Source organism: Lepisma saccharinum, chromosome 24, assembly GCF_977018435.1.
Source record: "Lepisma saccharinum chromosome 24, izLepSacc3.1, whole genome shotgun sequence".
NCBI lineage: Eukaryota > Metazoa > Arthropoda > Insecta > Zygentoma > Lepismatidae > Lepisma > Lepisma saccharinum.
The window spans coordinates 40,233,947-40,257,021 of record NC_139252.1 but is presented as its reverse complement, the minus strand read 5'-3'; the positions used below and the strand labels follow the sequence as shown (position 1 = coordinate 40,257,021).

General features: G+C 37.3%; 1 protein-coding gene across 2 annotated transcripts; it reads left to right on the top strand.

Moving 5' to 3' along the window:
• The first annotated feature begins 5,615 nt into the window (after positions 1-5,615).
• Positions 5,616-22,882, top strand: LOC145978437 (uncharacterized). Of its 2 annotated transcripts, none has more exons than XM_083111078.1 (7): positions 5,616-5,639; positions 8,030-8,081; positions 9,456-9,611; positions 11,498-11,639; positions 13,210-13,315; positions 15,999-16,223; positions 20,847-22,882. In XM_083111078.1, exons 2-7 carry the CDS (start codon positions 8,036-8,038, stop codon positions 22,725-22,727), a joined length of 2,556 nt encoding a protein of 851 aa, XP_082967204.1. In that variant the 5' UTR covers positions 5,616-5,639; positions 8,030-8,035; the 3' UTR covers positions 22,728-22,882. The 2 variants fall into 2 exon arrangements, with proteins under 2 accessions (XP_082967204.1, XP_082967203.1); XM_083111077.1 differs by lacking the exon at positions 5,616-5,639 and adding an exon at positions 6,018-6,203.
• Positions 22,883-23,075: the final 193 nt, after the last annotated feature.

Below are 23,075 nucleotides of genomic sequence, written 5' to 3'. Positions count from 1 at the left end.
TGTATTTTAAAAATTTCCAGCAGTAGAATTTTAGCAACTTCTTTGCAGGGGCGACTTATTGTTGACAAGAATTAATTGAAGTTACTGCTGCGTAACATAATAAGTACGAGTATATTGCAAAATCAAAGACAAAATGCAGTGGGTGGAGGATGTCTATGCAATTTATCCTAGTGGGGGAATTTTCTTTAAGAGGATATTCTTAACTAGAGAGATAGCATTCCAAAACCTTTCCCTCTTTGAGCACTGCTGCCTCTCCTGTGAAAAAATCTTGCGGTCGTCTTTGTCAAATTGCGTCATTACGAGGCAAATATTTTTGTCTTATTTTTGGGTTGCTTTCCTGTAACCTTTACCTAATTGGAAGGCGAGGATGAGTAATGAATAGATGAAATAGATGGACACCCGCAAAGCGACACAATGTCCAGGCGGGACTCGAGCCTTAAACCTTCGCTGGGTAGCGAGATCGTTACTGAACCAATTAACGTTCTCATCTATTTCTATTTTGAAGGCCTCCCGGATGGCGTAGTGGTGGCGTCATCGCCTTATAATCGAGGGATCCCGGGTTCGGTACCCGGTGGAGGCACGTAGTGGTTCGGATCCCACTTTAAACTGTAGGTACAATTAGCCTCCATGTACATAAACTGGACTTAAAACGCCAATTCAATCACTCTGTTTTATTATTTCACGTCGCTTTTTGACATATAGAGCAAACTAGGGCAATGAAATGAAAATGAAAGATGAAATAGATAAGACACACAATGATACACACCCATGCCTCAACCAAGGTTCGCTTCTGAGTTCATAGAGCGTTACGCTAGCGATTTCTCCAGGTAAGGGATATACAATAGACGATTTGACGTACACCGAGGGGGTTCATACCTGCAGTTGGGAACATTCAAATGGAAAGTAATTGCTTCCAGTTTCCGAAAGCGACATGGCTTTCATTGTTCGGTATAAGCCAACTTCGAGGCACAGATTTCTCCCAGATGTCAGAAAAATCTGCAGGTCCAGTAGTAGCGATCAGGTATTCGTTTACAGAAGTGCTTGTGCTGTTTGTCTTGAATATTAAAGTGAGTAATTTTAGGTCGTATTACGTGTATTCGGTGTCTGTACCATGAATAAGCGTGCCAAAGGTAAACATTCTTGTGCTGTTGCAGAGTGTACCAATTGGGGCTTTAAGGAATCTGGCACCACATCTATTTCTATTTTGAGGGCCTCCCCGATGGCGTAGTGGTGGCGTCATTGCCTTATAATCGAGGGATTCCGGTTCGGTACCCGGTGGAGGCACGTAGTGGTTCGGATATGGAAAAAGTTATTCAATTTGAGATTGTGTTTGCATCCTTCCATGGGTCAACTGTTTCCAAGCAACATAAAGTTATGGACACTCTAAAGACAGTACTTCAGTCAAAATTTCCTGAAGTTAACGAAAAGATTATTTCCCTGTATGTCAGAACAAGAACTTTTATTAGAATTCGACATTTGAATAAACTAATGAAACTCAAGTCCATGGAAGCAAGTGCAGCGAGAAAAAGACGACAGTGGGTAGCATCGTCTTCAAAATCATAAGTCTCCAGGAAGGGTAAGTTGTAATGAATTTTTATTCTTACTGATATTTATTTCCGCCTCGGCCTCCACCGTATAGTGATTAACAAATCACATTGCTAAACCAAGACAGAGGCCAGGCCTATTGTTCATGTATTTGTTATTTGACGTCGCTTTTTTACCACTTTTGGTTAATCGCGGCGATGAGTGTTGATCACATAAAATTGATGATAGGGCAGGCACAAAGAACATCAATGCCCACGACGCGACTCCAAGTCGGGAACTTCAGTGATGGGATTCAAAGTCGAACACGCGGTTGACCAGATTCGCCATCGAGCTGGCACGAGTTTCCTTGAATTTATTAAGGGGTTACGCTTTCCCACGACATTGCATTTTATCCATTTATTATTTATTTATTTATTTCTAAAAAACATATTTTGATGTTACGGTTTTTTAAACACACATCAGTTTAGGTAGAATATTTCTGCAATTTTACCATAGTGTAAACTTTAATGTAAGCGAAAGCGTGTTTGCATCACTAGTTAAAGATTTTCACATGTACAAAAAAAAAAAATCCAAAACCCATTTCCACCTCACTCAAGGATTATGTTAATTCAATTCAAATTGTACGCGGGTTCAGTGCCATGAATCTAACCTTTACTGAACAGAATGAGATTGGTTCATAGAATGTACCTATCGCCGAAAATCAATTTCCCGTTGTCGCTGTTCTATTTTCATTAGATACGAGGTCCAATTACCATTTTAATCCTTCGTTTTAAAAGTTATTCAAACACAAAAATAGTTATTGGGGGTCATTTCAAAGTTGTTGTTTTTACTTCATTACTGTCTTCATTTGATTTTTTTATTTTCTAAGAATTTCGGCGGGCTGCAGCCCCTTAAGCCCCACCCCCCCTACGTACACCAGTGCTTGCCACACTCATCTAGCCCATCAAATTTATCATTTCATCATTCATTTTTATTGTTGCGATTACCCTAAATACGTAGAAAAGCGACGTCATATAACAACAGCGACAGCGACATCCTATGTATACTAGATATCATGCTAGATATATAAATTATAATGAACAAATTATTAATAACAAACATCTGTGAAAATGTGAAGGTATGAAGGATAATAAGTATTGGTGTGGTAGCGAAATATTTAATACGTAAAATTGTATTTATTTACCCATACGCAACTTCAGATTTCAATGTAGCGGTGATATAAGAGGATAGTCGTGATTACTTTTTGTTTGATTTGTATAACGCCATTTATTGTAATTGCGTGCTGTAAACTTCTTCATATTATTGCCTAGGTCTTATTCTTTGCGTTTTGCTTATTATTCTGCTACAAATGGTTAATAGAACCAAGATATGGACAATTAAAAATGAAAATATTTCCCGTAAGCTTCCATTGCTACGCGAGCCACGCCCCTTGACAGATCCCCTTGGTCACGTCAGAGCTCGTTGCGGTTTCTGGCCAATGGGAGAGCTCCGTGTCTCGGAATGCTCTTCCTAAAATACTTCTATATTCCTTGGTACATAGGTTAGTTCTGACTGGCAAGAACTTAATGTTATAGGAATGCCTTTTCTGGAATTACAATTATTTTCGTCATAATATTTTCTTCACAAATTTTAAGATAATGCTTTTAGAACACACTGGTTTACACGCCAACCGTGGGCCAATCGTTCACCGTGGGCTACCCATCCGGAACTGGACGCTCGAATCAGACGGACAAACGAGCTCTCCCTAAGGAGTGACGTAGTAACATGGCGGCGGCGTGTTTTCAGCGCAACGCTAGCCTCGCAACTTTGGAAGTCTCGTTTCTGCCTTAAACTGGACGCAGAGAAACGCGAGAACTTGCAGGGGTCATTTTTCCAGGGTGTAGATTTTAAAATTGTAAAAAAAAATTGAGTGGAAATGTCCATTGAGAGGCTCGGGAGTAAAACTTGATAACCCACACTTCGTTCAAAATTGAGTGAACATTGGATGGATGCAGTTGCTGGGCAGTCTAAAGTAGTTGTACAAGAGTGAATGAAGGACATTCAGTAGTCGCTGACAGCCAGAAACACAGGAGTACATCTGGCTACCCCAGATGTTTTACTCCAGAGCATCACAATTATCAATAATTTGCTGAAAACTGACTTCTTACACATTTTGCCATATGTTGGTGCATCTCTCCCGTTGCGACGTAATCCAACTCTGGACCAGGCAGCCATGATGGCACTGTTGGTGCCAGCACCCTTATGACACAGAACACGATTAACTAACATTATTTTTACTTTGTATGAGACGCTGGTTCAAAAATATTGTCAGATAACATGCGTAATGGTAATACCATTCCATGTAAACAGTGGAGAAAAGAAAACAAAAAACCAACATAGAAGCTTGACTTAACATGACTTCAGATTTCAAAGTATCGAGTAAGCTCCGTACGAAAGTCTCAATGTTCTTGTTTCTCTTTCTCGTAACAACTGGCGCTTACCTTTCAAGTTGGCGTCTCGTGGCCTCAAATTTGGCCGGGGCTTATTTTTTAAAGAATTTAAAATATAATGACAATTCGCATGATTACAAAAGAAACAGGTATTGTTGTGAAACATACCTTTCTACGAACGTTGACTCCTGTTCTTCTGCTCAGCAAATTTTGTTATTACTTTTTGTTGAAGCCCTCTATGTTTGAAAGTATTCTATCTCTATTGTAAGCAAGTGCCAAGGCATTTGGTCTGTCTTGTCCCATTGCATTTCTTAAGCAGGTTTCAATACGCTTCAATGTGCTGAAACATCGTTCAGATTCAGCTGTTGCCACTGGAGTTATTAAAACTATGTTTGTCATTTTTACTGTTTATGAAAAGGTACCCTCTAAATAATTTTAAATAAAAAATGAATGCAATCTACTGATAGAGTTTATGTTTTTCAACTCTTCACTACAATAAAGAACACGAAGTTCCCTCTTTAGTTTTCCCTCTTCTATGAAGGGATGGATAATAAATATGGGAAGATGCCTCTGTTTAAAGATTGTTCTCTTTCATTATGTCCTCGTAGAGCAAGTTCATGTCGACCACAGAATTTTAAGCAATCGATAATTCTATTTAATATATGCCTATTTTTCCGGACAAATTCATTGTGTCTTGTAATTGACAGCCTATGTCGTTCATCAGTTTGTGTTCGAACATCAATCCTGCCAAACTCACTCAAACATAGCAAATGAAAGCCACCAAAACACTACAGAACAACACGCGAGATTGAATGCGACGCAACGGAAGTAGCCCCGAATCAGCACTCAAATCCATTGGACTCCCCTTCTCTCTCTGCTAGCATGTGACCTTCACTGTAGCGTAGGTAGGTGTAGTGTAGGCCACGCCTTCCTTTGCGACGTGCCCCGGAAAACGATAATTGACATCAATGCCGCTAGGAGCGCTGTCGTATCCATTGCAACAGACGATGAATTTACGTGGGTAAAAATCGCCTTTTAAAAGACTGTGTGATAGTTATGCGTTATGTTGATTGATAATTACGTGAATACGTCCGTTTTTCTTTAGGGGCTAAGCCCCGGAAGTCCCAAGGGACGAGACGCCACTGCTTTCAACGCAAAAATTTAGGTGTTATCATTCAGTCACACGGAGAGAAGGAGAAAGAATAAGAATTGTTGCTATTTCATATTGCTCAGTTTAAGCAGTGCGGTCTCCAAAGTAATTTCTTCCAAGTTTATCATTTTTAGTGTTAGTAGACTTATTAAAGTTATTAACAGCTACATGAACTGACTCACAATTCACAAAAGCAATGTCAACAATAAAATAAAATACAATAGCATGCTGTACTGTAGTCTTTATGTTTACTCTGTAATTCGTACGTACATGTTAATTTGTTATATTTAATTACAGGAAGAATACAAATTAATCAGTTTCATAAATCTCATCGAATAGGACAGCATATTTTTCTTTGGACGTAACGTCTATGGTACTGCAGTGAGCACAGATTAGAAGTAGGTTATAGGCAGTGAGCTTTCACATTGAATAGCCAATGAATGACCTTGGCGTTTACCGCGGAGAAATATTCTCTCCCCCCCCCCCCCCGGTAGAAAGATCGACCTTGAGGTTTGGTAAGTCTTGCGACAATTACGTAAAAATATCACGCTTCGCCACTGTCTGCCTTTGATATAAGAATATACAAACTGTATGTGTTAATGTTGTACATGACATAATGTTACACCACAACTGTATCCCCTGCTAGGTCCCAGAACTCGAGCAAATATTCCCCAGCTAACAATTTTCACTTTAAGCTCTAGATAATAGGACAGTTAAAATAATAATTACAAACTTCTGCTGTACGTAACATATCTTTATAAATATTGCAACATGTAGGCCTATATTTGAGTATTGGTTATCGAGCATAATAAACTTTCCGCAATTACTGTAAACATTTCAATCTCGCTTCTATTCTGCACCATACCTTCATATTCAGAAACATCTAGGCAATAATTAGTTTCAAATTAGTAAAGTGCAGTGAATCTTCTAATGAAGAATTTGGATAAAATGTAAAAATTGCTTTTAAATTTGAGCCCACCATGAGTGGGTTTAATTTATTTCATTATTTAAAAAAATAGGCTTGTTGTCTCATAAAATTAAAAGTATATGTCTTGTGATGGTTGAAACCAACAAAACAGGTTAGTAGTTAGTACTTGTTTTCATTCGAGAAATAAGATATATATATAGTTGTGTTTAGTGTTTTCAGGGCTCAAACCAACCCATGAAATTATCTACAGTCATGCCCACACTTGTATCATCTATACTCTTTGTTAATTTTCAACCAAATATATCCGTATCATATTCCACATTGTCTCTTGAAGACAGCACAAATATTATTATTATTATTAATTTCACGTATTTCTTAAAGAAATTGCAAGATTAATTGTTAGGACTTGGAATTAGAAAAATAAATTGGTGAGACCAAAAGTGGTTGTAGTCAAGGACGTATTTAGGGGGTCCGGATCCCCCCCCACCCCGAAAGACTTATCAAGTACTAAAATTAAATAATGAAAAATATATTCGTTTAGCCTTTGTTGTATAATTTCCTCTGAACTTATTGGAAGACAAGAAATGTATTGGGATCATATGGCTTTGAAGAATAGGAAGGACATATTTAGGGGGTCCGGACCCCCTCCTCCCCACCCGAAAGACTTATTAAGTATGAAAATTAAATAATGTAAATATACTTGTTTAGCATTTGTTGTATAATTTCCTCTGAACTTATTGGAAGACAAGGATTACATTGGGATCATACAGCTTTGAAGGACAGAAAGAATGTATTTATGGGGGGGGGGGGCAGGGGTTCAGACCACCAAAAGACTAGTACTATAATTAAGAAATGAAAATATTAGCATTTGTTGCATAATCGATGGTTATTAATTTCCTCTGAACTTTTTAGAAGGCAAGGATTATATTGGGATCATTCGGCTTTGAATGACATTACAAGGAAGATTTTTTGTGCACTACTACTCAAAATAATATGCATAAAATATTAATCAGAAACTTACTTTTTCCAACTACATGTAACATTACTTTTGTTTGTTATTAGATAAATATTCAATTATTCATCTATTTGACATTAATTTCATTGCCAGGGCACTTGTTTTTATATAAATTATTCAGATCTTAACTACAGGTAATAATATAATATTAATTTATGTATTGTAATTAGTATTAATTTGATTTCATTTAATTATTTTTATTTAAACATTATTATTATTTTTCCTTAGACACTTGGTTCGGCAGACCCTCCTGAAACATATTTCTAGATATGTGCCTGGTTCTAGTGTATTGCAGGATTATTATTTTACAGTGCAAAAAAAAAGAAATTCATACCCCTTTATTGAAATCTTAGACACCTCTTTGATGTAGGGATAAAAGGAAAAGCTTAGAAAATTTGGGTTGGTAGCACTGGTAGTAATTTTGTAGAATACTTTTTTAAGGTTTCTCTTCTTTTACTTCGAATACTGATTCTGAGCATCTGAAAATGATTTCAAGAATGTATTTGAAGTTTGTACTTGGATCTTTTCGACATGGCTGGAACCTCACCAGACAGTGACAATGCCAATTTAATGATGATGATAATTATAATAATTTCCAGTGTTCAGTCCTCAAGCAATGTGTATTTTTCCATGTGATATGGAAAGAAGTGCTTAAGTGGAAATTGTTTGGTGTGGGAAGTTTCTTTCAGCAATAGAGCTAGCTGGGGGAAGCTCTTATATTTTAATATGGGGACAACGGAACAGGTGGCAAGTTGTTTTGTATAAATTTCCCTAGTTCTGCATCCCCTTCCATTTCAAGCACTGATGGAGACTCACCACACATATTGTTGTTGTTGAAAACATTGATGTTACAAACAAGAAAAACTTTACAATTAAGAAAACTCTTATCCCAAATACAAAAATGGATGACAGAGGAAATAAATAATAAGCTAAATCTGTCTCTCTCTGTTCTTTATTTGTAGGTCCTCATGTCGTCAGAGGAAACACCTGAGAAATATACAACTGAGCCTAAAGGTCAGTATGATTGAAAATTTACTTTTTAAACCTGAGCTAGAGCTACTCTTTTTTAAATGTAACTTCTTACCTCACTGCAAAACTAAATACAACAAATTTACCGAGGCTTTTTATTGAGATGTTCAACGCTGAGAAAATCAAATTTTGTGAGCATTGGCTACTTCAGTAAAAACTGTTTCTTTCAACTCAGCATTTGACATGATTTGCTGTAGTAGTTGACGCATCTGCAAACTATTAGAACCAAATTGACGTTGAAGTTGTATGTAGGAGCATTACCTTTCAGATAAATGTGAGATTTGTACAGCATTAGCAAAAATTTTAGCAAGTTGAAGTTAGAAGGTGTCAGTTACTAGAGAATATATTGAAGTCTGTATTCACTTGACACTAGAGCTGATATTAGTGGTATTGATATTGGGAAATGTCAGTTGGATTTTATTTACCGATACTTTTCCGGCATTTTGATTGTTCCAGGGGTCTGCAAAATTGCGAGACACTTTTATTTTGTGGGGTCTAATTATCCTGGAAGTTATGCAAAATTCTAAATTTGCATTGATTTTTACAAAGATTATGTGAAAGAAAAACTGTATTTTCTGATTACATAACACATTCTCACATCTTGATGCAATTCTTGAATATTTTTAAGCAAACTGTGAAAAATTGATTCTAATAAATGAAGTAGAATGATCACCCACTAATAGTAATTAATATTTTGAACAACTTTTAATTAGTACAAATTTCAAGCATCAGTAATGATATTGGTGTGGGTATATGTTCAAAATGGTATCGGTTCAGCCCTACTTGATACCCATGCCATACTATGCCTATCTCATTGAGAAAATAAGATTTATATATTAACGTACATAATAAATTATAGTATGCTAAAAAATAGCATTTTCGAACCAGAATAAAACAAATAAAAGCAGGAGTGAAACCTTAAGAGATGAACTTACCTACATAACAAAATGCTTACAAGAAAATTCCACATCAGGTCAAAATCACTTAGCCTCTAGCACAAGCAATGTCCTGACCACTCATCATGGATGTTTTAATATATACACTGATTAGATTTAATGGCAGATGGATGCACTTATAAATCATTGCAATTATTAAGCAAATGTAGGCTCTCATGACATGATTGAACATTCCTCTTGAAAGTGTCAACTGCTTGTGCCTTTCTCTTACATAGAACAGTCTTCATTAACCAGTCATTCAAATACTACAAATCAGAACACAAACTTCATTTCATACTGACATTTAGAAAGACGCATTTCACCAACAGTACAAAAATTGATATTATGAAGTTCTACGTGGCTTGTTAAATGTACCTGCTGTGAAATGTATACAGTCTTTTATAACGTTCCTTGTTTGTTTCAGGCTCAGAAGAAAACAAGAGGTTTGTAAGAGGTCCATTTCAATCACCAATAAATATAAGCACAAAGGAAGCGCGTAATATAGATTTGCCTGCCTTGAAGTGGTCTAATTATGGTCTTCTTCCAAAGAAAGTGAAACTCACAAACAATGGACACACAGGTATCTCTCCCTTGAAAATTTTATTTGTATTTAAGATCATATCAAAGTGAGTTCTTAAAAGTTGCAAGAAAAGAAGCCTGAGTTTGATTACGATATGCTCCATCAAGCTAATCAGGAGGCACATATGTTGAAATATATTCCAGGAGGGGCCATCTGGTAAAAAGTGTCACGCATGTAATAAGAATAATTAAAAATTATAAATATACTAATACAATAATGCATTTAATTAACAATAGGTCTGAAAAGAGTGATAATAATAATTATTATTATTATGATTATTGAACTAGGAAGTAAAAAGATGGTGCAAAAATATAGGAATAACAGCATGATTCATTATGTAGATTATTTTCAAGTAAGATCACTAAAGTTTGTGTCAAAATCGGCAGTTCTACATGTCAAAATACACTGAAACTGCAAGATATATAGAATAAGAAAAATATAATTATTTCAACTAATGAAAATTATATATTATTATAATTTTATGAGTAATATTACATAAAAATAATGATAATATATATTGTTAATCTTCGGATCATCTTCTAAGATATAGACACATTAATTTTTATAGATGACTGTTGATACAAAAATGATTCACAACAAATTGTAAATAAGTAGTAACTTTTATTTACATTTACTACATGTCAACTCTTTTGGGGGTGGGGGAGAGACACACCTTCTAAATATGAGGGGCTCTGAGCAAAAGTATTGAGAAAAAGGCACATGTACATAGCTTAGACCTATGCTTAACCACTGTAGTAACTCATTTGAAAATGTCTTGTGTACGATTTCATTTGAGTTTTTAATTCAGTTAGGATAGGAGTTGGTTTGCTGTATTTTCTGCAAAGTTCAATGAACTAAAACTTTTGTCTTAAGCCGGTCGATCATGCAACATTCGGTTTCTTGTCCTGTAACTGCGTGCTTTGAAACTTTGGTCTTGGGGCTGGTGGAACAGATTGACTGGAGCAGTTTCCTCGGAAGCTATTTTGCAGCATTTAGCCAAGGCAACTTGAGACGTTTAGCAGGTGCTTAGACTGAAGAAGATTTTTCCAGTTCATAATGAGATTAGGAAATTACAGACTTGCTACACTCAAAAGTATCACTACGATGCAAATAAACTCCAGCACGTAGCAAAAACTAGAAGAAAAGGGAAACCACTATCTCTCTCGGAGGGAACAGCTAGGAAGGTCAGCTTCCGTGGGACTGTGGGGATCACTTACCTTAGCGCATGGTTGGAAATAATCGGCGTCAAGCAGAAGGTAGAACCATGAGGCTGTCTATGCTATGAGGGTAGGTGAAGTAAACAAACGTCCAGTACGGTGTAAGTTTTTCTTCGGTGTTACCTTTGGAAACGTTGATTTTGGGGGAAAGAAGTGTTCTTATTGTGCCAATATAGATAATTTAAATAGCTAAAAAGGGTGATAGGTGTTCCCTCTGTTCCATGGAGGGAATGCCACTGATGTAACTCAATTTTCATGAAAAGTAGAGTTACGCCACTTGTGCTCCGAGCCCCTCACATGTCCTTGCTAATCAGATGAATATGCATAAGCACCATCTATAGAGGAAACTATACCATCAAAATGTGAACATTATTAGAGTTATATAGGTGGTCGTAGTGATGTTGCCTTTTTTGCATCTTCTCAAAAGGTCACACCTTACAGCCCTTATAGTATTTGTATTTGAACTTACCTGCATTTGAATTTGAATTGTGTTTTTTACGTTCAGCTTATGCAGACTTAGGGACTGAACCTACAGTTTAAAGTGGAATCCAAACCACTATGTGCCTCCAGTGGGTATAACTTACCTTCATGTTAAAAGCTTAAATTTACCTGATAACTACTCGTACTTCCATTGAATAAAAAATTAAGTTTCTTTTATTTCTTTTCTAGTTGTGATGAGTGGAAAGTGGCACCAAGTAAGACCATTTATAGATGGAGGTCCTCTCTCTGGAAAATATGTATTTTCCCAACTTCATTTTCACTGGGGGAAATTTGATGATGAGGGGAGTGAACATACCATAGATGGAGAATGGTTAGTTTCAGATATTTAGTGTTTATACACACACGAAAATCTGTGTTCATAAGTGAGTACAGATGCTCAATATGAAAATTTATCTGCTTCTTATGAATAGCTTGCTCTCTATGTAAACACTTTACACAAATATTGGTTTTTATTTTGAAAAATTGTTCTTTTAAGTTGAAGGTAAATTTTAAATAATTAGATTCAAACAACTAAGATTTACGAAAAACTAAAATTGAATACACTGAAGACACTATAAACGTTTTTTTCTCTATATAAATTCCCTACTTGTTTCTTTTACCCTGATGTGCAAATATACTTTGTTACACAGCTCTTTTTGTACTTGCCTTGCAATCGTACAAATTTACTGTCACCTTTAAATTATTGCAAAATAGAAAGCAAACATGTATATTTAACATGGTTTCAGAATTGAGTATGCTCTGTCTTTCACTACTGATTTTCTTCATTTTCTCTATAATTTTCTTGTCTTCAACAATTTATTTTGACAGTAAAAAAATTGTACATTCTTATATTTATTAATTTACTATCAATTTACACCTACACTAAAATGACTGCAAATACATTGAGGCTTACATCAGCAGCAACTCGTGATTTTTCAAAGACGCATGCTGCAGGTAATGTTCTTTTTGGCATTTACAATGAACCCCACCCCCCTCCAACACACACACTTTGAACCACTAGCGTATGTAGGACCTTTTTTCTCGGAAGTGGCTGGAATTGTAAAAGTGGATATCACATAGGTGCTTTCTAAGTAGCAACAGGATAAACTATACAATATTTTGCAATTACCACTTTTAACCTGTTTTAAAACTTTTCAAAGACAAATATTGTACTCCGAGGTCATTTTAATGGAAGTTTGCATTTACCAAAGTTTCTTTCAGTTCTTTACTGCTTATATTTTAAAGTTTTGATCTCAAAATTTCTGGAGGGGATGTAGCCCGATCAGCTCCCCTCCTCCCTGCATATACTAGTGCTTGGAACAACAAAACACAACTGATCCTTCACAGTAAGAATGACTGCTTCACATTACACATGCCTAACACAATGAACCGCAAGGAAAATGTTCGGGTCAAACTCTCACGCTGGTTGGAACAACACACATTTGTTTCCTCGTAACCACTAAAGTGCTGCAACAACGTTAGGAATAAAGCTCAGGTCTTTATTCTTGATTGATTGGTGTTTTAAGTCAACTTAATGCATAGTAAGGCTAATCGGGACTGGGCCTACAGTTTAAAGTGGGATCTGAACCACTATGTGCCTCCACCTCCACCCTAGACTACAAGGCAAAGATGCTACCACTGCACCATCGGCGAGACCTGGTCTTTGTTCTTGAATGGCGAAAAACAAGTGAAATATTCCGATTGGTTAGTTTGATTACTTAATTGTTTACTTATATAATCAGTCTATGTATGTCTGCATGTATGCTAATAGTAGTACAGGTAGTTGTATTTATGTTATTTGTGTGTAAGACAATCCTATGTTTGTATCTGTCTTCTGTAATTGGATTTTTACGTCTGCGGTAATTAATTAATTAAATTATTGAATTCTTCCGCTCCAACAGTTTCCCAATGGAGATGCATGTTGTCCACTTCAAGAGTATTTATCGTACTCAAGAAGCAGCACTTAGACAAAAAGATGGCGTGTGTGTTCTAACTATTCTGTTCAAGGTAACATTCTCCACTTTTGACAGTCTAATTGAAAACATATGAAGGTACGGCCCAATCTCAATGTAGAATGTACTCTCAATTGGCTATCTTTAACTTACATATTGTTCATTATGACTTGCTACAAATCTAGGTAATTCTCTACTGTGTGCTGTAGACAAGAGGTCCCTTTTTGGACAGTACAACTTTTTTGTATTTTAATCATATTAAACATAAATAGAGGCATGCAAATTTCGTTTTTGACGAATACACGAAATATGAAATAACATGCCGTAATGTTCATTTTTCATGATTCTGAACGGTCTGAGGTGCATTTTCCTACCCTGTTTTGTCACGAAATTGACTCTTAAACATGAAATTTACCGTTTATATACCAACACGACACTTTTTGAAGTCTGAAGTATCCTGTGAGTTATGCAATTCACGGAAAATTGATTAATTCTGCTGTAAATATTTGAGAAGCAAAAATGGACCCTTTTACACAGGAATAAACTTAATACTCTGGTAACTACATAAATGTGCTATTAGAAGGGATAAGTTTATTTTGTGTAATAAGGGCAGTTTTTAAATCAAATTTAGGATTATATTCACAATTTTAAAACCAAAATGTCATTTTATGCAGCACTTTTGATGTGATTATTCACCGCTATAACACCGAAATTTTATTTTATTTACCGCTTTTGAACCCAAAATCGACTCTGTTTTTGTACCGAAATTTTGCTTTTTTATTTACCAAAAACATGTGCCTCTAATTATAATCCATGTCAATGTTTAGGGTTCGTGTGTAGCCAAATGGTTTTTGCTCTTTGTCTTTGGTGCAAGCAGTCTTGGGTTCGATTCCGTGTGAGCTCCAAAAATTTTGGTGTCAACCCAGCAACATGAGGACAATTTGGGAGGTACTTCATAAAAAGAAGTAGCAGGCTCTGATCTCGAAAGCCAGAAAACAGTTGCAAGGGGACTATAGCTGACCTCAAATCACCCAAAAAAAAGCCACTTGGCAGACCTTGGTTCTTAGAAAGCCGTTGTCCCGTTTAGATAAAAGAAAAAAAAAGGAAAAAAGAAACTTTTAACGGAGGTAAAATTTATACATTTTACCTACAAATAATGGAAGTTTTTAAAAGAAGAGGAAAATCAAAATTTTGCCCAACAATTCATATTTGGCACCACCTATAGCCACCACAATAAGCCACAGGGAACCAAAGAATGTAATATGCAGCAGTTATACAAAGGCTGTCGCAGAGGTGAGACAGATTTTTTCCTGGCTTGGCAACACTGCCTATGGTTTCGGCACTAGTCACGTTGTGTAGGATGACTCATTCTGTTTCCGTAGCAAATTGTCACATGTTGCGAAACCACATTAGTGAGCAGCTGTGTTGATTTACGTGGAACGTGTTTCGTTTACCCCTCCAGGTTTTTGTGCATAACATTGCTTGTCGCGATGAGTATTCAAGATGAACAGCGACATGCCATAAAATTTTGTTGGCGTTCAGGGAAAAGTGCTGCGGAAACATATGCAATGTTCCAACAGGCATATGCCGATCAAGACAGAGTAGAGCCACAGTATTACCAAGGAGTCATCGAGACTCTGCACCAGCACGTAGCAAAAAAAGAGGCCACTTGAAGAACTCCTTCATATTGCACCATGATAACACACGCCCGCATAATGCGCGGGCTTTTCAGGATTACGCGACGAAGAGAAAAATAGAAATATTTCAGCATACAGCCCAGACCTTGCACCCTGCGACTTTTGGATATTTCAAGTTTTAAAGGCCGCTTTACGTGGTTGTCATTTCATGACGAACAAAGGAGTGATCAAGGCAGCACAAGCTTTCTTCAGTTCGCTACCTGACGACGAATTTTCAAAGACATTCACAAAGTGGCAGGAGTGTATGGACGCTTGCTTAGCTGTCAATGGTGACTAATTTGAAAAAGATGTACGTCTACTCGATATGGCTGATTCTGAATAAAAAATTTTGTGGTTTGTAATTTTTTTGTTTCATTTTAATGATTCTTGGAGGGGTCCATGTACATGCTTGTCTTTTAACTGCTACGCAGTCATGACTTTTTGACCTATTGTGCTCATTTTGGTCTCAATCGGCAGCTAATGAACTAAATTTTCACCCTAGTACATTTGCTAGCCAATGGAGGTCGCCATTTTCCTATACAGGAATTAGTCTCACCTTCTCTGCAACAGCCTCTGTATATATGTATATATATATATATATATATTCCTACAACCAGTGGTGGCGATTAGGGTGTCATGGGGCAGTTGCCTCCCTTACCCCCACCCACTTTTTGCCACCACACTGTGCTGAACCTTATCCACCAAAGAAAAAATAAACTGTCCTCCCCACCCCCTCCCCCACTTCTGGTACCCAATTGCTGCCACTGCCCACAACAATGAAAATGTTGACACTGTCTTCTCAGGGACTTTTTGTACTATTGCTTGTCTGTAGTGCTGCCGTCGATGCAGACAAGCAGGCGACAACAGCATGCTGCAAAAACAATATATGATAAAGCCTGGCAAGCAATAGCAAAATAAGTTTCCAAGATGATGTACATAAAATACAAGAACAAAAAAAATAATTTGTGGGTTAGGTCTTCCATTCAATACATTAATTTTGCTGTTGCAGCATCTTTCATTCCTAGAAATATGAGTGATGTTTTATGTTTCACATCTTTGCAGGTGCAGCCTACACTTGCTTCCAATATACAGACTATTGTCGACATCTTGCCTTGGATAAGGGAACCAAATAAATCCTTGGAAATTGCACCATTTCCTCTGTCCTCCCTCATGCAACCATTTGAGAATAAATATTATCTTTATTGGGGATCCTTGGCTGCTCCTCCTTGCACTCAGCTTATTCTGTGGTTTGTGTCGCAAAACTACAATGGCATTTCCACTAGCCAGGTATGATGTAGCTAGATCAGATATTTTGTAGTACCATCAATCCATAGTCATATTAGTACTTCATTTATTTACATTTTTGAAAATCTTGTCTTGCTGTCTGTCTATACCCCAAAACTTACATAGTCATAATCACGATTCCATACCTTGTCCATGGAGGACAAGTAAATTTGATAATGTCACCATGGGCATCATGAGGAGGGGTCAAACCAATCAGTTGACTCATGAACAATTAGTCATCCTGCATTTCAAATTAGAAAAAAGCTTATTATTTTTATAGTCTATAAAATAAATAGTTTTGTTATTAGTATTACAACAGAATACTTGGAAGTAAAAATCTGTTACATCAGTGTTTCTCAAACCATGGTACTCGTACATGTACCTCTGGATACGTGCGAGATTTATAGAAAGACACAGAAAATTACTGTAAAATCTAGTGTCCCTTTATTTTCAGACGAAAATTATATGTTCCCTCAATGTGATATTGTTTCTGCTATTGGACAATTTCATTAGTGAAAACTAATGTACAAGTACATTGTGGATTGGTGAGTGAAATAACAGGATTGCAAGGACAGAAAATTTCAAGAAAATCTAACATCAGAATTTTGATCAGAGATAACTTTTCTGTTGAAGACCCTCTGCTACAATCAGACAAGGGAAGACAAAGATGGACTGAACTCATTCACCTATCCTGTGATGAAATTCCTGAGAACATTTTCACGAGGATTAATTTAACAGAGTTTTGATTGGTGAGATGAAAGGAATATCCCATGATTTCTGACAAACCTGTAATATTTCTGCTTGTGCTTAGCACAACTTGTCTATGCAAGAGTGCATTTTCTTCACTAATGTGCATAAAAATTATAGTAAAAAATTAAGTATTGAATCAGACTTATGGCTAAAATTAACAAACAATAAACTGGACGTAAGGAAGCTGTGCTTGATTACGCAAGCACACACTTCACATTAGTAACAAGTCAAAGTTAGTGTGAGCTTGCAATAAAAAAACATCATCATAGGTTCCTGCTATGCTTCAGTTAAGAATAATTAATCACATCAATACATCATAAGGTGGTTTTTCCCCCACTCAATTGTATTATGCATTGTACACATTATTAATACACAATAATTATAGTTCTTATTTTAATGTCAATTAGGGATGGGACCAATTAATCAGTACTCTATCGGTATAGGCCGATATAGGTGTATCGGTATATCAGTAAAATTACCGATCCAATATATCGATAAATGTCTTATAATTTAGTGCAAAATTCTGCCATTTTGTTGTAATTTTTATGGACAATCTCGATGCCCTACTTTCTAAAAAAGTAATTGTCTAAATATTAAACTTCTTTTGCACTGCAGTCACCTCGAAACACACACTTGTTAAGGATATCAAGGAACATTTCATGTTCTTCAAGTACCATATCAAATTTTATATCGGATCGGTAGAATATCGGTTATCGGTATCGGTAAATTTTATATCGGTACTTTATTGGTATCGGCCCATCCCTAATGTCAATAAAAAGGTATCTAAATACAGTTTTACTAATTGTACGAGGGAGAATCAAATGAAAACCGCAAAAGTGCCATTAAATATATTTTTTTCTTTCTATGCATTTGGAAATTTGCAGACACAGTCCTTGACGTCTTTCCGAGCTGGTAGTACGAAGCAGTGACGGTAGGTTGGGTTGGATGTGAGTAACAGCTGATTCAAGATGGCGGCACCACTACGCAGTTGCACCAATCAGGAACAGCGTGGAGTTATTCGATTTTTATGGAGCGAAGGTGTGAAACCGATTGATATTCATCGGAGAATGCAGACGAAGTATGAGGACGCCGGTCTGTCACAGCGGCAAGTCTACGATTCGTGCAAGAAATTCGCAGAAGGTACGACTTTATTAACTGATGTTCCCCGTCTGCGTCTGGCTCAGCGAGTTGTGACAGAGGAGTCCATAGCTGCAGCAGATCGGCTTATTCAGGAAAACCGGCGTGTCACCCTGGCTGAAATGACTTCCTTGCTGAATATGAGCTTCGGTTCAGTACAACACATAGTGCATGACGAACTCTGCTACAGAAAAGTGTCCGCCAGGTGGGTTCCTCGACAGCTGACGTAGGAACTGAAAGTCCGTCGGGTTGACGCATGTCAAGAGCTGCTAAGGTGTTATGAAGTGGAGGGCGAGGATTTTCTAGCTCACATTGTCACCGGGGATGAAAGTTGGGTGCACCATTTTCAACCGGAGACGAAACGTGCAAGCAAGCGACATTCGTCTTCGCCGAAACCAAAGAAGTTTCGCAGCCAGCCCTCTGCAGGGAAAGTAATGTTATGTTGACTTTATTCTAGGATAAGATATGTCCTATTCTGGAACACTATTACATGGCCCCACGTACGACAGTGACTATTGCCACCTACACCGACTTTCTCAAGAACCATTTGAGGCCAGCGATACGCACAAAGCGAAGGGGATTGCTGAGTGCAGGTGTTTTGCTTCAACATGATAACGCCCGTCCTCATTCTGCTCGTGCTACCATGAAAGCTATCGATGACCTACGCTTCAAGTGCCTACCACATCTGCCATACTCACCAGATTTGGCACCATTTCATTTCCACATCTTTGGTCGATTAAAGGAGCACCTTGGAGGGCAGAGGTTCAAGTCTGATGAAGACGTCCGATCGGCGGTGCACGAGTGGCTACACAGTCAACCGAAAGAACTTTTCTCATGCGGTATCGAAGCACTACCTATCAGATGGCGTAAGTGCATTGAACTGGGAGGGGACTATATAGAAAAATAATGTACAATCAAACATTATCCCTGCATTAAAATAGTGGAAAAAAAATTTATTGCGGTTTTCATTTGATTCTCCCTCGTATAATAATTAATTACTAGTATGAGGCATTATAATCATGCAATTTTAAATATTAATTGAAACCACGTAATGTTACTTGGTGGCATGGCCTGGTTTATTGGTACACCAGTCTAAAAGTTTCAGAACCCCTGTGGCAGATTAAAAAATCGAGTGCAAAATGATAAACCAGATCAGAACTTCATGAACTTATATTACTTGATCCAAAATATAAATTGTTCCACGTGATTTCAAAATTCTAAAAGGTGGATGTGAGCCCCATAGTTACTATTACCACCATCAAAACTATAAAAAAGGAAAGTTAAAAATTGTACTTACATATGTGAGTATAGTGCTCTTATTGTAGAACGACGTTTCAGAGATTGACTATCTCTTTCCTCAGGTTCGTATAAACAACTAAGTACTTGGCATAGTACTGCGTCAAAAATGTAATATGAGGATTGTGGTTAAGGGTTGGTTAGGATACATTTAAAATATTAAGTTTTTGCTATTAGAAGTACATAAAAACCAAGTCGTTCCCTAAAAAAACTTGTACAGTGGACCTATTCACAGGTAAAAAAAGTTACAAATCTAAAAAACCTGCATGAGTCACAATGAAACCTGCAGGTTTGGCCATTCCTACCCAACTGTGCTTCTCAATCCACATGAAGGTCAATTCTCCAAGAATGTTTCCCTTTCCCTTATTACGTCACAGATCAAATGTAAATTCACGTTCCTCTCTTGCAGCTTGCATAACTTCCGGAGTGATGTGGAAACCGATATTGGGTTCAATCTTCCAGGCTTTGTCCCATTTTTTGAGGAAATTGATCCACCCTTCTTCCAAATTTCCTTCGTCCCTATTAAGATTCTTCTTCTCCCCTTACAAATATTCGCTGTTTCATACACCTTTCTTCCTAATTTCCTCCCCTCTTTTCTGATTATCTCTTTTTTTGCAATTCTATGCCCACTTTCCAAAATGTGTTCTGAGAGACCCATTTTGGGAACTTTTTCCCTTATGTCTTTTTCATGCTCGCTCCATCTTTTATCCATATTTCGGCCCGTCTGTCCTATGTACTCCTTCCCGCATTGGCATTCTATTCGATAAACCCCCTTGTTTTTCTGGTATTTCCCTAGTTGTCTTTCCTTTCTTATAATCGGTGAAGTATTTTTCTACATTCTTTGGTGCTAGTCAATCTCTGAAACGTCATTCTACAATAAGAGCACTATACTCACATATGCAAGTACAATTTTTAACTTTCCTTTTTTATATTCTGGAATTGTGAGTAACACGCGACTAACCTACAAAATGCTACCATCAAAACTGTTACACCCAATTATCTTGCCAACTTTCCATCAATATCACCTTCACTCCTCAGCTGTCAGAAAAAAATACTTGATTTTTCTACAGTATTTTATTACGCACGGTTTTGTATAATTTACCACTTGTCAAGAGAGCAAATGCTCTATCCAGCATCGATATTTGATCGTACAGTCATGGACACTTCTGGGTTGGAACAATCACATTGACTTACAATAGGATTGTTACAACCCTAGGTGTCCATGACTGTACATTGGAACCTTGATTACACACTTTTCAGGGGACTGGGCTAAGAAAATGTATGATCTGATGGCAAATTTTATAAGATTTTGCTTCATTGGTGCAGAAAAATAGTACAATGCTATGTCTTGTAATGTAAAATTGAGGTTCCACTCTATTTAGTGGTAAGCAATTACTTGCTTCAACATTACTGTGAAACTAATTATTCCTTAATTGCTTGCAGTTGGAAGAGTTCCGAGCACTGTCATCTATCCATGGTGGACTCTTGCAGAGAAATTTTCGACCAGTGCAACCACTGAATGGCAGAACGATTTTCAATATCATACAAGCAACTACATATGAAACAAGGTCACTTGCCATGATTGAGCAAAAGAGAGCAGACAGACTGTTACTTCTAGAAGAATTTGCATCAGAAGTTCTAACAGCTCCAATAAGTCCAGAGACTTCATCTTGTTGTACAAGCACTTCAGAATCTAGAGAATCTCTTGCAAGTGCCGAGTCTTTATCTGCTATCAATGAGCCGAGAGTGAAGAAAACTCGCAGAGGAGGACATGAGATTCCAAAAGCACCAATACAAAAAATTCAACCTCAAGCAGTGTACACGGTCTCTCATGAACAAGTGGGTGGAATGCTAGCTCCTCTGAAGGTGCTAACGTATAAAGATTATAGAGAAAATGATCCCGTGGAAAAATCTTACTGTCCAACAAAATCAGAAACGACATCCAAAGAATCAATGGATGTTACCGTAGTGGAACGAGATTCAAAACTTCTACATTCATCGGTTCCACCAGTGAAGGCAGGAGTTTCTACCAAAGCCAAGCACCTGGATGGTCCTACGGACGTCTCGGTGCTGTATAGTAACACAAATCGTGACAAAATTGCAGTTTCAGAAACTACACATTTCCGTGTTGAAGGTGGCATCAAGAAAGAAATTCAGAAAACAAGCATTCACCTGCCACCGCATGCCAACGATCAATGTTCCCTTCCAGATGGAACATCCGATGTTTCCGGGTACGAGACAGAATCAACCATAGTATCCATTAAACATAGACCACATGACACTAAGCATCCTACAGAAATTGCAATACGTTCCAGAGATCAGGCTGGGAAGAAAATGACTATTTACCCTGCACAAAAGGCTGAAAAGGGTGCCAAAAAACAATCGACTGAAAAGGGTGCTGAAAAACAATCACCACAAGCTAAAGAAGTGGAGCCCGATACTGAAGAAACACTGGTCAAAATACTGGAAGCCGAACAATTAAACTCCGAACAAATCCCTCGTGATAGTCACAGCAAAACATCCTCCAAAACCACGAGAACAAGAATGTCACTGTACCCTATTTCCGAATGGAGCAGGTTGCAACTTATTGCAGTTGGTCCCAGTCAGGTTCAACACCAATTCACTCAAACTGAATTTGAATATTTCCGCAAAGCCAAGACAAGAAACAAAGTATTATCCTCATGCCTCGCATGCTTTAGAAAAAAACAGCAGCCTCAAAACCCTCAAGTTTTAGAAACCAAGGAGAGCCAAACCAAAGATGAGAACCAACAAGGATCATTCACTGCAAACAAAGATGCTGCACTGGTACCAGGTGCATCCAATACCACCAGTATTCTCTTAAATTCATTCACTCTTCTTCCCGAAAAAACATCCCTTAATGCACCAACTGAGAAGGATAACATCTCAAACCATCATTCTAAAATCAATGACTCCCATGTGTCTCATGATAAAGCATCAACTGGCAGCACAAAGAGTCATAGTTCTGGCACTGCATCTAAAATAAAAGACCTCCCTATGACTCATGATGACAAAGCATCAATTGGCACCACAAACAGTCATCGTTCTGGCACAGCATCCAAAATGAAAGACCCCCCTATGACTCATGATGACAAAGCATCAATAGGCAACACAAAGAGTTATCTTTCTGGCAATTCATACCAAATCAATGTCACCAATATGTCTCGTGATGATAAGACATCCATTGGCACCACAAAGAGTCAACGTTCTTCTGGCAACAAAAGGAAACACAAATACACAAGTATGTCATTTGCAGATGTTGCCACCCAAACAAAGAAACGATTCTGGTTTCAATTTTGCAGGTAGTATTCAATGTCTCATAATGTTCACAAGCAATCAAAATATCCAACTGTATTATCTTTATTACATTTTGATAGTCAGCTTTTTGTTATATTAAAAAATGTTACATTTTTCTTATTAGCGATGTTAACACAATATTCTGCATTAAATAAAAATTTGTATTAATATTAAAGTATGTTTCATTAATAATTTACTTACTCTAAAATGCTGAGATGCAAGGTGATTTTTTTTCCCTACTTCACAAATTGGCAAACTCATTTTTAGGTTGTACTAATTCAGCGCTATACTGGCACCAAGATTACTGTACTGTTTGGCACACACAGGAGATGTACCAAAAAGAAATTGCAGCAAAGA

Coding starts and splice junctions, on each gene's coding strand:
- LOC145978437 (XM_083111078.1), top strand. CDS start 8,036: ATGTCGTCAGAGGAAACACCTGAGAAATATACAACTGAGCCTAAAG. Junction 8,082..9,455: donor ATATACAACTGAGCCTAAAG/GTCAGTATGATT, acceptor TGTTTGTTTCAG/GCTCAGAAGAAAACAAGAGG. Junction 11,640..13,209: donor CATACCATAGATGGAGAATG/GTTAGTTTCAGA, acceptor CCGCTCCAACAG/TTTCCCAATGGAGATGCATG.